This window comes from Pteropus vampyrus, unplaced genomic scaffold (assembly GCF_000151845.1).
Source record: "Pteropus vampyrus isolate Shadow unplaced genomic scaffold, Pvam_2.0 Scaffold15, whole genome shotgun sequence".
In the NCBI taxonomy this organism is placed as follows: Eukaryota; Metazoa; Chordata; class Mammalia; order Chiroptera; family Pteropodidae; genus Pteropus; species Pteropus vampyrus.
In genome coordinates, this window is record NW_011888796.1 from 2,366,567 (window position 1) to 2,379,058 (window position 12,492).

General features: G+C 39.4%; 1 protein-coding gene across 1 annotated transcript in view; it reads right to left on the reverse strand.

The window, feature by feature from the left end:
- The window catches only part of FAM71D (family with sequence similarity 71 member D), a 25,388-nt gene extending 17,271 nt beyond the window's left edge, over window positions 1-8,117 (reverse strand). Inside the window, exons 1-4 of the mRNA XM_011386177.1 lie at window positions 7,959-8,117; window positions 5,248-5,447; window positions 4,004-4,538; window positions 1,697-1,944 (exon numbers count right to left, since the gene is read on the reverse strand). Coding sequence (XP_011384479.1) covers window positions 1,697-1,944; window positions 4,004-4,538; window positions 5,248-5,447; window positions 7,959-8,117 — 1,142 coding nt within the window. The remainder of the gene's footprint in view (window positions 1-1,696; window positions 1,945-4,003; window positions 4,539-5,247; window positions 5,448-7,958) is intronic.
- Between the last annotated feature and the right edge of the window lie 4,375 nt (window positions 8,118-12,492).

Consider the following 12,492-nt stretch of genomic DNA (forward strand, 5'->3'; position numbering starts at 1 on the left):
TGACTGCATCCTAGCATCAATTTGATTTTTAAATGATATATGTAGTCAACTGTATAAAAGTTTAATAGAAACATCTATTAATAGCTACAACAAATACCAATTTCTTTAAGCACCAACTAAACTCTCTGGTTTCTTACAATCCTCTTTGTGGAACTAAAATACCATTTTGTATGTACACTTTTGGGAATTTTACTTTTCTAGCTTATAATTCCTTTTAGTCATATAGCTCCTTTTATTGAAATTCTCCAACCGCTTTTCCTGATGGGGATCTGCAGTTTCACTAAATTAACATACTATTTCCTCACTAGCTATTCTTCTACCCATGGTCCTGTGGATTACTTACAGCTTTTTTTTTTTTTACTACAAAATGCTATATTCGAATATGTTATTTTTCCTTTTTAAATTATTTCTTTGACACGTGTTCCTGTAAGTCAAAGGATATAATCGTCTGTAGTGTGGATTGTCAAGTGACTTTGGAGACAGCTCCTACCATTTTACGGTGACACCAACAGTGTTAGTAACATCTAATAAAAACCTAACTGGTAATTGCTTAACTTGTATTTTTTAAATTATTAGTGAAATTGATCTCTCTTCAAGTATTTATTATGTTTTCTGGAGTAAATTTTCCATTCATGACCTTAAACCATTTGTTATTTGGAGCCTTTACAAATTCCCGTTAGCTACCTACATATATGGGGAGTAAAAACTTTATAGATTATCTATTGCTATTATTTTCCAATTGTGTTATGTATTTATTTATTTAAAATTATTTATTTGGCAGATATTTATAATTGTCAAGCAATCAACTCTATTCCCCTAGAGCTCCACACTTCCTTCAGTTCTCTGCTCAAATCAGATCAGTCCTTCTTCAGAAAGGCCATTCCTGACCACGTATATAAAATCTCTCTCCTCCTTCTTCAGATCATCACTCTCTATTCTGTTACTTTATTTTTGTTTTCATCACAGCACATTCTAGCTCACATGATATGTTTTATTATTTATAGCCTCCACTAGAATAATCAAACACTCCATGAGATAGGGACTTGATAATTTTTACCACTGTGTCCCCAACAATTAACATAGAAAGTGCTCAGTAAATATTACTGAATGGATGAATTAAACTTTGCCATTGAAAATTTCTTTGGTTTCTTTTTAGGTGTTACACCGGAATGATCAAATTAACTTTTATCTTTATAATATTACAGTGCTCTCTCACATTCATCTTGCAATCGAATATTAAAATTATGAAAATAGTTTTTTCAGATTATTATTTATATTACTATTTTAGTTATTAGTTGGAAATATAGAAAAGTGTAAGGGATATGTAGAGGAGAAAATATAGAGAAATATAAAGATAAAAGAAAAAGTACTCATCATCACTCAGAGATCGAGTCCCCTAACTCCCAAAATGTGGACTCAATGATTCTATTCTATTTTCTTCAGCACACACAGTTGACACCAGGCACACAGCCTAGAATGCCAAATGAATGGTGTGAGTGTGAAAATAAAAAGCAGACTAGATTGAACCAAATGTGGATAATTAAGAGTTGACTGTATCATCATTTGATTACATTGTATCTAGGTCTGAGAATCTTTAACAACAAATGCTCAAGTAGCGGGGAGTTTAAAGCAGACTCTTATTTACATTACTTCACATCTTCATCCCTCGTATTCCCCATTCCCCTACCTCTCATACCTGGATTCTTCAGCCTTGAGACCGGTGCTCTTAAAATCATTTGTCCTTATTTCAGAGGTTCTAGCACTCATCTCTGTGAATGTTTTTGTCTCATTTTCTTCTGGAGTCAAGGTCGTATGAAAACATTTTTCACCTTCAAAAGTCAGTGTGATGTTTGAGATGGTGACGTGTTTTGAACATTCTTTTAAGTCACTCTTACTTTTTGTATCTCGCAGACACCCAGGCTTCAGAACATTTTTTATTTTTTCCTTTGAAAAAAATAAGAGCAGCAACTCAGGTAACAGAAGAGCATCACACAGAAATAGATTACTTATGGAGCAGTATGTAAAACAGTAATCATTTTATTCATATTTACTGAGTACCCTTGAACACACAGATATGATAATGAGGGAATGAGGCTTGGTGTTTTATGGCCATTGAGGAGGCCAGGAGGGTGTTAGAGGCTGGCAGTGTGGAGACCTGATACAGCACATTCAAAAGCTCATGTGGTCATGTACATGAAAATATACCTCACACAAGAAAATTAGTGCTTAATTACAGCATTTCCTTTCTCTGAGCTGTCAGGGAAAGAAAGGTTTTCTAGAAATGCCTTGCCACCTACTCCCCATTCGGAGGTTGTTATTGATTTAAGAGTGTCTAATAGGTGAGAGGAGTTGGAAGTTTATATAATACTAAAGAGTTTGTTTTTCAAAAGACTTAGAACCTATATTTAAAGCCTATACCTACTCTATAATCTCTCCCATTCTTCTAATTTCCTGGTTTCTGTTAATGCGCCATCTCTCCTAGTAGCTCACTGCCTTCCTCAGAATCTCTCTCAGGCCTCGGAGCAATTGGTTAGCAATTGGTTAGCTGGATATTAGACTCTCTAATATCCCCCTGCGTCTACACCTAACTAGTCCACTAAACTAGTCCATCACCTCTGTTACCTTTCCTTGCAAATAATTCAATAATTTTCTTCCTTAAAAATAAAACTTCATTTTGTCTGACAATGAAAGTAATGCATATTTATTATAGAATACTTTTTAAAATTCTATAAGATATAAAGTGAAAGGAAGAAAATTATTGCTTGCTTGATGCCATTGGCCAGAAATAACTACTCCTATGGAACATTTCATTTAGTCTTTTTGTCCATTTATTTATTTTGTGTCTGCTTTGTGATCATATTTCTGTTTCATATCCTACATTTTCACTTAACAATTTATTATAACATTTTTTCATGCCACTAAAAATTAAGTTATTCAAGTTAAAAATGAATGATTTTAATTGTAGGAAACAAAATTTAGAAAAGTGAATGAACCTAGAAGAATTCCAAGTTGGCCACACCTTTACTAACATTTACTGTTTTTATTTTTTTAAATTAACATTTTATAGGTTAAATTTTTTCCTAAGTTTACATTTCTTTGATTACTAGTGAGGTTAAACTTTTTCTCCTGTATTTACTGGAAGTTTCTTCTGTGAAATGTCTATCCTTGCCCTTTGCCTTTTTTTTTCATTTTTTTATTGTAGGCCTCAGAGAGGTTTTCATCAGCAGTCTTCAAACTGATGTCTTTACCTACAATCCATTCACCATCAGATTGATCTTTTAAAAACATGGCTCTTTCACACCCTTACAGAAAGGGCTATTATGGCTAAAGTCTACTCAAAGAGTGAAGTCCACACCTCTTATTTTGGCATTTGAGGTTTGCAAACACCTTTTCAATTCTATATCCTAATATTTTCCACATATATTATGCTCCAGCCAAACTGAACTAACCATTCTTGGATGTGGCTCTGCCTTATTTTCTACTTTCTGGCCTTTTCTATAACTATTCATTTCTTTTTGGTATTTTATTTTCCTATTTCCACCTTCACTTTTACCTCTCAAAGTTTCATCCCATCCTTCAATGTACCATGTACTTTTAAATACATTTAAACCTTAAAATAGCCCTTACATGATAGTAATGTCCTCATTTTAGAGATGAGGAAACAAGCTCACACGGGTTCCGTGACTTGACCAAACTCCTGAGCAGCAGGGCAAGATTCCAACCCAGGTCATCCGACTCTGATCCCAAAGTTCTTTTCATCCCACCACAGCTTTCTGATACCAAGTATGGTGGTGAAGGTGGTCACTGCCTATTTCAGGAGACACCTGACAACGCCTTCACCCCAGGGTTCAGGGATCAGATCTCATTATTAAAATTAGGTTACTCAGAGTAAGTTCCATAGCATTTTGATAATTAATGTCAGATAGCTTAACCAAGAAGAGTTATCTTGGTTATAACTCTTGTTCTGGATTATTAAAGAGTGAAAATATTCTATGTCACATACCTTTTCCTCTTGCTTGGCTCTTAGTATATCATCATTTTCAAACACTACTTTGACCCCCGAACTGGTTGTGACGTCACAGAAGTCTGTGACTTCTGTGACTTCTGTAAAAATACTTATATCTGGCGCCTCAGTGGCCTCATTTTCTGGAACATCTGTGACGTCGGTGATATCAGTGATGTCTGTTAATTCTGAGAAATCAGTGCTTTCTATGGCATGTGTGGTGTCCAAACACGTGTCCACATGAGGGTCCTGTACAGCAGTGAACGCTGCAATATCCATGATGTCCCCTGAGCCTGTGATGTCTGTGCTATTTGTGATTTCTGAGAGGCTTGAGACTTCTGACACCTTGGAAGCTTTGGCTTTCTCCTGATTCAAGAGGGAGATGAGTTCCACCCACTGAGAAAATAAGATGTCCTGTTTGGATGCAGGGGCACAGAGCTGGAGGTAGTAGGCTCGGCCACTCACGAGCTTTACTTTGAGGCGCATGTTCTCAGCATTGTGCACGGAAAGAGTCACAAACTGCAGAGGGAGAAACCTGCAAACGAAGGCAGAGGTCATCTGGAGGCCTGATCGGAAACCTATCAAAAGGCCTTTCCTTTTATGTCTTTAGCACTTTGCAGAGTGAGACCTAAGTTAACAGGCTTGTCTCCCACACAGGCCTGGTAGGCGCAGGAATGGGGTAGTACCTTCTTGTGGCCACCATGTTCCCTGGTCCGGTCCTTAGCTTATGAAGCTCAGAACTTTAATTTTCAGTACATGTAATCGGGCTCCTGGGGGCCATCTCACCTGAATTATACTCCTAAGACTCTGATGTACTAAAAAATCAGAGTATCAGCTATTAACCATGAGAAGTTATCCTATTTAATCCTGCAAAGTTGAGACTTAGAGAAGTTGAGTGATTTGCTCTAGGTCACATAGCGAGTTGGTGGCTTGAGATAAGATCAGAGCTAATTCTGATGGGAGTTGGGATGTTGCGGGGAGAGGGGCATGTTCTAGAGAGGCCGTTTGTATCTTCGGTTCCTGTTATATAAGTTTAATTTTTTAAAAAATTAACCTCCTGTTTGACTGCAAGGTTATCATAAACTATTTTCCCAGACTCTGAGGACACGACTCTCTCATTTGCAGCAGGGAGTGAAAGTGAGATGCTCCCTTGGAGCAATTGTCATCAGTGTGTCTGTTTTCAGCTCCTCAGGGGTAAAGCACATTTTCTGAGAGATCCCGAACCTGTTCTCTTTGTAACTCACCTGGTGAGCACCAGTTTCTCTGGAGAAGGAGATATCAGGAGACTTTTAAACAGGGGTTCTGTATCTTTTTGGGCACAGGGTGTCAGATGTGCCAGGAGCATCACGTTGGGGGTCTCGTGGGTGTGACTGGAAGAGCAGATGCCTACAGTCACCCAGTTGGCTCGGTTATGGAGGTAAATGGATTCACCTCTCCGGTTGACCTAGAGCAGAGAACAGGAAGTTTTCTGATAAAGCGCATGATCCTGACATTACCTAGCTGAGCAGTGTAGGAAATAAAGGAGAAATGAACCACATGATGCATTTGTTCACTTACTCGTTCATGTGAGTTCTTGGAGATATCACAGGAAAAGGCAGACACAATCCCTGACTTGTGGTGGTCTCCCAGGGAAGTTGAATGTTAAACAACTATGTCACTAATTACTGTTGCAAGAAGTGTTACCGAGTACAAGTTCATGGTGTTGTGCTGTGGTGCACGTAATGGGAGACTTAACTTAGAGGGGGACATAGGCAGTGGTGTGCTGGTAAATGTGTAATAACTGTTTCTCAGAAGGTACACACACATACGTTTATCATAAATTTTACTGATATGGAAGATGAGTAGCACACAATTTACACATAATGATGTACAATACTCTGCATTTTAAATTCCATTCGGCCACTTAATTCTCACAAAAGTCTTCACTGACCTTTACCAGACTCTCATATTCGTAACCTCAAGAGCATAGATAATAGTAAAATGTAGTGAAATAACAGGAATGATGAGTTTTGAGTATTTGTTGCCTTTGTTTTGTAATTGAAAAAGTTTATACAACTTAATTTTTAATAATGGCTCTGTTTCACAACCTACTTGAATACTTCCTAAACTTTTACCAACCAGCCAGTTCTGAACACCCTGGACACAAGGTCAGAGACATCTCCCTGAGGAAGGGACCTCTAGCTGAGACCTGAACAATGTGAGAGATAAACTGGCTGGGTGGACAGGAGAACTTTCCAGGCCGAGGAACGACATGTGCAAAAACCCCATAACCCAAGAGCCTCAGCCAGTAAAATCTCTGCGAGCTGGAAGAGGAGGAGACTGGAAGGTGGGTAGACAGAGATGTAACAGAAGCCCGAGAGGCTCCAAGCAACACTTGGTTCCTCAGCTATACAGAACTGGTTCAAAATCAATCAATCAATCACTTAAAAAATGAACATACTCAGAAAGAGGTTGCAGCCCGCACTATTGATTATCTACCCAATGCCATGCCCCTCTCTTCTTGATTAACAGAATTCTGGTTTTGCCTGGTACCCATCCTTCAAGGATGGTGCCCCAACCCAGGGGTTACATTCCAATGGACTGAAACCAGTCATGGTGACTCCACCCCCTTGCCAATGATTGTTTTCAGCAAGGGCATGTGACCTAGGCTTGGCCAATGAGACACTAGTGGGAACCTCCTGGTGGCTCTGGGAAAGGATTCTGAGCCCTCATAAAGGGTTGTAAGGATGACACGCATCTCTTTTGTTGCTGGCAGCTGTCACTGCCCTATTTGCATGTGATATCCTGGGGGCAGCCTAACTTGAGGCCAACGGAGCAAAAAGAAAAATAACTGGGTCCATGAGTGAGCTGATGCCTTGTGGCTCTTGTATTCTCTTTGAGATAATTATTCATTTCAATCTAACTTGAGTCAGGAACCTTAGTAACTCACTGCTAAAGACATACTAACCATGAGAGGTGGTGAATGTTTACCCAAATATGTAGGATATGGGGCCATGTCTGGTCTAGCATGCCAATGATTTCCCAGAGTATTCATTAGAGTATGAAAAGGTAATTGAAAAGTGTACAGGAAGAAGTGTGAAAAATAAAATAAAAAAGATTATTAGTGGGAAAGAAGCATGTAGAAAGTAAAGTACATAAAATTATGACTTATCACATGTGTTTTGGGGCATCACTTAAACAGTAGTGTTCTTAGTGGTGTCACCTGCTGCCTATGGTGTTCTGAAGGTGAGGTGGTCTCCCTAGTAGCCAGGAGTCAGTGCAGAGAACATGTTTATGGAAGGTGAAGAAGTGTCTGTGGTCTTCTCTGTCACCTCTTTGTGGAATCAGCTGAGGAGCTGCTTGAATAGGTTTCATGTTAGACATGATTGTGGCATTTCTGTGAAGTTAAGGGGTATGGCCCACACAATTGAACTCATTTCCCCATTTCTTTGTCTGAATATTTTAATGCTGAATGATCAGAGGAAAGTTAGAACTGCTCTCAAATGCACGAAATGTAGTTTCATTCATACTGTAGGTACATTTTTATGAAAAGGAAACTTTTCTCTGCGACACAATTTGACAATTATGTTTTACCTTCAGAACTAAGAGCCAAAATTTCATTTTAAACCCTAGTTGTATGATAGATGTTATCCTTTAAAATGTTTTCTAAGTTTAAGAAAGGAGTTATCTGAATGCTTTCTTGTGGCAAGATAGTCTAAAAATGACTATAATCTCTTTGAGTAATTCTGTAGAGTTAGGATTAAAATTCCTAGGTTAGAGTTAGGGAAATTTGAAATGAATTTTCTTTTAACATTACAATTATTCTGATTGTTTTAAGTTTCAAAACTGTTCCCTTTAATTGTATCACACAGCCCCTTGCCACATTTAAAACAATTCTCCTCCCAACTTTTTCAGACATCTTTGAGAAGGTTAATTACTGAAGTTATTATACATAATTCAGGGCTCAAATACTTACCTGGATAAAATTGCTCTCTAACATGGGAGGAGATACAAAAGGGGCATACTCTCCTCCATCCAACATATTGTGAAGATCTCCTGGACCATGGGAGGATGGGATGCAGATGGCACCTTGCTCACTGATCCTTGCGGCAGACTTCCTGTTGTTCTTCTTCATTGTGCTTATGCGCAGACATCAGAAAATCAAGGAAGTTGAAATACAATGAACAGATACAGAGAAAATTTAATATAACACTTAAGTAGCCTCACTTATTCATTCATTCAACAAATTTTATCAGCGTCTATGATATGCTAGGCATTGCACTGGGCACTGAAGATACATCTGAACAGGACTGATAAGATCTCTGCCCTCATGCAGCTCACAGTCTATGGGGAAATAGAGAGTAAGCAAGTTAAAAAAAAAAGATGTTGGATGGAAAGGGCTGCAAAGACTTTAGAACAGATCCATGGAATAAAAAGTGCCTGGGGGTGGGGCTGGCAACGCTAATTTAATCAGGGTGGTTAGGAACAGCTTCTCTAGAAGGCCTCACAACATATGCCCCATGTCCCCCAAACCACTATTTTATCTTCCTAATTAACGGTACCACTACCCTTTCCTTCATGGAGGGTTCTCTAGTTCTTTTCTGTAAGTAGGGTTTCAAAACTATACTAAAGTGAGAAGATTTTTTCCTACTCATTCACCCATGACTGAAGCTTAGTTCTTGGTTTGGAGGTATATAGTTGACATCAGTCAAATCAATGACAGTATCCATCTCCTGCTCTCTACCAGGAAACTGCTTCAAAAGACAACGATGGCTCTACATCGTTGAATTTCACCTTTCATCTAACAGAAATCACAGAATCCTAAGAAGGGAACGAGACTGCAGAATGTAATTCTGTTCAAATGTTCAAAAGATCGCCCTTCCCTCTTCACAAACTCCATGCCAGTGAGAGGAAGAGTCCTTAACTGACAAGCAGTAGCTCCTATATGTATATTTCCACCTCGGTCCTGTCTCAGAAACTCTTTTATCCCCCAGAGACCACCACTGCCTGACATCCTATGAGCATATGATGGCATGGTGAGCGTGGGAATTCTCCATCGGACCTTCCGTTGGTGGCAACTCAATGAATGCCTCCCTTTAGTGGATCTTGTCATGAATATATGGAAAGTAAAATGAGTCAATGACGGCAAGAAACTGAAGTAGTCCAGAGAAGCCAAAATGTAAAAGGAATGAGACAAACAAACAAACAAACAAACAAAAAACCAAAAACCAAAAAACAAAACAAAAAAAACCCCCAGCACTCGGGGGGTGGGGGGAGAGAAAGATAATATAACAACAATCACCTAAAACAGGATGAAAAATAATAAACAGAATTTAGTGTTTTTTATGTGGCAGGCAATAAAGGCTTTACATACCCTATCTCATTGAATTCCGATAACTCTATGAAGTAGCATTATTAAGATGTTCATTTTATATGCCATACAAATAAGACTTGGTGAGAGAAAGTAAATTACCCAAGGTCACACAGCTTTCAAGTCCCCACACCAGGAATCATAGTCTGAGCAGAGGAACTTACATCATTGCTCAAGGTTCAATCTTGCCTTGAGTGCTTGGAAAGATGGATGCGAGTTGCCAGGTGAGAGGGGTCAGGTCAGGTCAGGATGGATGGGAAAGAGGATAAAACGGGGCGAACCAAAGAACACAGAGGTGTCCTTCTCCTTCTTCTTTCTATTCCCATCCTTTCCTGAACAATTTAGTCCTAAATCCACTTGCTGGACAAAGAGAGGCAGGAATCTGTAGTGGGGGGAGTGGGGAGCCACGACTCAGAACCCAAGGGAGGCAAGAGGGCATCTATTGCCCGGAGAGGGGGGTGCAGCTCAGTGTAAGAAATCATGGTGAGAAGAGCATTCATACCAGAGAGAGGATGGTGGAAGAGATGGGTAATCAGTTACATACAGGGGAATCGATCTAATAAATTAGAAGACCATGAGACTCTATATTGATATAAATAAATGAATAGATTAAAAGTTTGATGAAAATAATATTTATATAGTTCAAACTATTTCCCACCAACATATTTACTAATTTCAAAGGGAGAAAAAGTAATTTTACAATGAAGAAGCCAGGCAGACACCTCTTAATGAAGTGATTAGTGAACACTCTCAGTAATGGGACAAATCAAAATAGTGCACCACTACATAGGACGCAATAGGAAACACAGAGCATCCTTCTGTGACAGATCTGCCAAAGATGCATGACCTGAATCCAATCATTGGGAAACATCAGACAGATCTAAACTGAGAGACATTCTACAAAATAATTGGCTTTTGATCATAAAAAATGTCAGTGTAATGAAGGTCAAAGAAAGACTACGGCACTGCCCCAGCTAAAGGAGACTAAAGAGACATAACTACTAAATGCAGTGTGTGACTCTGAACTGGATCCACTAGCTATGCAGACCATTATTGGGACAACTGGCAAACTTTTAATGGGGTATCACGATTAGATGGTGGCAATATGCAACATTCATGTCCTGATTTTGATGGTTATATTTTGGCTGTGTAGAAGTCCTTGATTGTAGGAAAAACAAACTAAAGTTTTTGGGGATAATAAGGCATCAAGTTGGAAAATTACTCTCAGAAGAGTCAGGAAATATTTCTCTAAATTTGTGATTGTTTAAACAAATTAATGGGAATAATAATACAAGGAAAGAATAAAAGAAGTTATAGAGGAGAGGATGGGGAAGGGAAGATGGACAAATTCTGAAGTTCAGGCCGTGAGTACAAAAGGCCATATTTAGTCACTTCAGGTTCCCAAGGAGAGAGCTTTTCAACAGCAGTGGAAGAATTTTCATAGTGATTGGATGGTCAGAAAAAACATATATTAGCTTCTTGTCATTTATATAGTCTCTTCTCCATAACTTATCCAGTAGGACATGTACTCCCATCATCACTCAGTGGCTGAGAGACAACGAAGCTGCCTTAGAGGACCAGAGGACACAGCAAGTGCCCAAAATGTCAAGTGGATCCAAATATACGAGGATCTTCTGGAATACAACAAGAAATCATTAGAAAAGGGCATGTTTTTGATGAGCATGGTGTAACGGAGGAAGAAAAGCAAAGGTCAGCAACATTTTGGGTCAGGGTTACAAGCACTATCACAACAGCTGTTCCTCCTTCATTTTCCAGAACAGCTGTGATTTCTCACACTTTTGTCCCTCTCAGCTCAGGCTGTCCTATCGGCTCATGTGTCCCCTCCTGAGATCTAGAAAAGCCGATCACTGTTAACAGCATCTTTGGTGCACTGAGTTCCCAGAAGGGGGAAAGGGGAAAAGAAAGCCTGGAAAGTGAAGTAAGTAGAACAGGAAGGGAGAGAGGAAGGAAGAAGAGAAACAAGAAGGAGAGGGTGGGTGGCACAGCCCATCCGTCTCTCCCGGATGCTCTCTCACGGCTTACCTCGGTTCAGGGCCAAGCCGCAGTTCTCTCTTGGAGACAATGTTTTTAACTCACTTCAGTTTGGGTTTCCTCCTTTTCATGATGAAGTCTTTTGTGAAAGAAACAAAAATAGAAAATAAAATATATACAAAGGAAGAAAATTTCAGTACTAATCCTTGCTCTTATTTCAAATGTGAGGTCCATGCCTTAGGAAGAGTTCTTCTGGCTAAACTAGGTGGGTGAATTGGTCAGAGACCCGCAGTCTGTATGTGAGCTGAGCTGTTGTCTTTGATCTTAATCACGATTGTTTGGTGAGTGGAACCAGACGGTTACGAGTCCATAGCTCATAGCTGACCTGAAATTGCCAAACAGTGAAATCCTGGGCACCTACAGCCAACAAGGATATTTGATCATGTGACACAGGAAGTAATGTAGACTCAAATAATCTTTGTGCAATGGAGGATCATAAGAAGCGTTGAGAATTATTTTCTTTCTGTACGTAAGCCAGAGTAGCCTAAACCAGTGGTCCCAACCTTTTTGGGACCAGGGACCAGTGCTCCTATGAGAATCTAATGCCTGATGATCTGAGGTGGAGCTGAGGCCATGATGCTAGTGCTGGGAAGCGGCTGCTAATACAGATGAAGATTCCCTAGTTAGCCTGCTGCTCACCTCCTGCTGTGCAGCCTGGGTCCTAATAGCCCAGGGGTTGGGGACCCCTGAACAACTTTCTAATTTCCCAGCTGGTAGTTGTATGTATGTATGTACGTACTTACATATGCTTATGCTCACTATTCTGTCACTTGTGCATAGTTCTCACATCATATTGTGATTACAGTCACCATAGACAATTCTTTCTCCTCTCCATAAAATTCTGACTTAAACAACCCCTTCAGGAATACTTGGACCAGGTGGACTACAACTATAGTTGCTATTGGAAAACTCAAATGACATAAAGCCAGCATGGAAACCGGTACAGTGGGAATATAATGGATTCTGCAATCAGACACATCCAGGTTTATGTCTGGTCTCTATCATCTGCTACTTTTTGACCTTGGACTATGTTACTAACATCTCTGAGCTCAAGTTCCTCATCTATAAAATGAGGATAAAACTACCC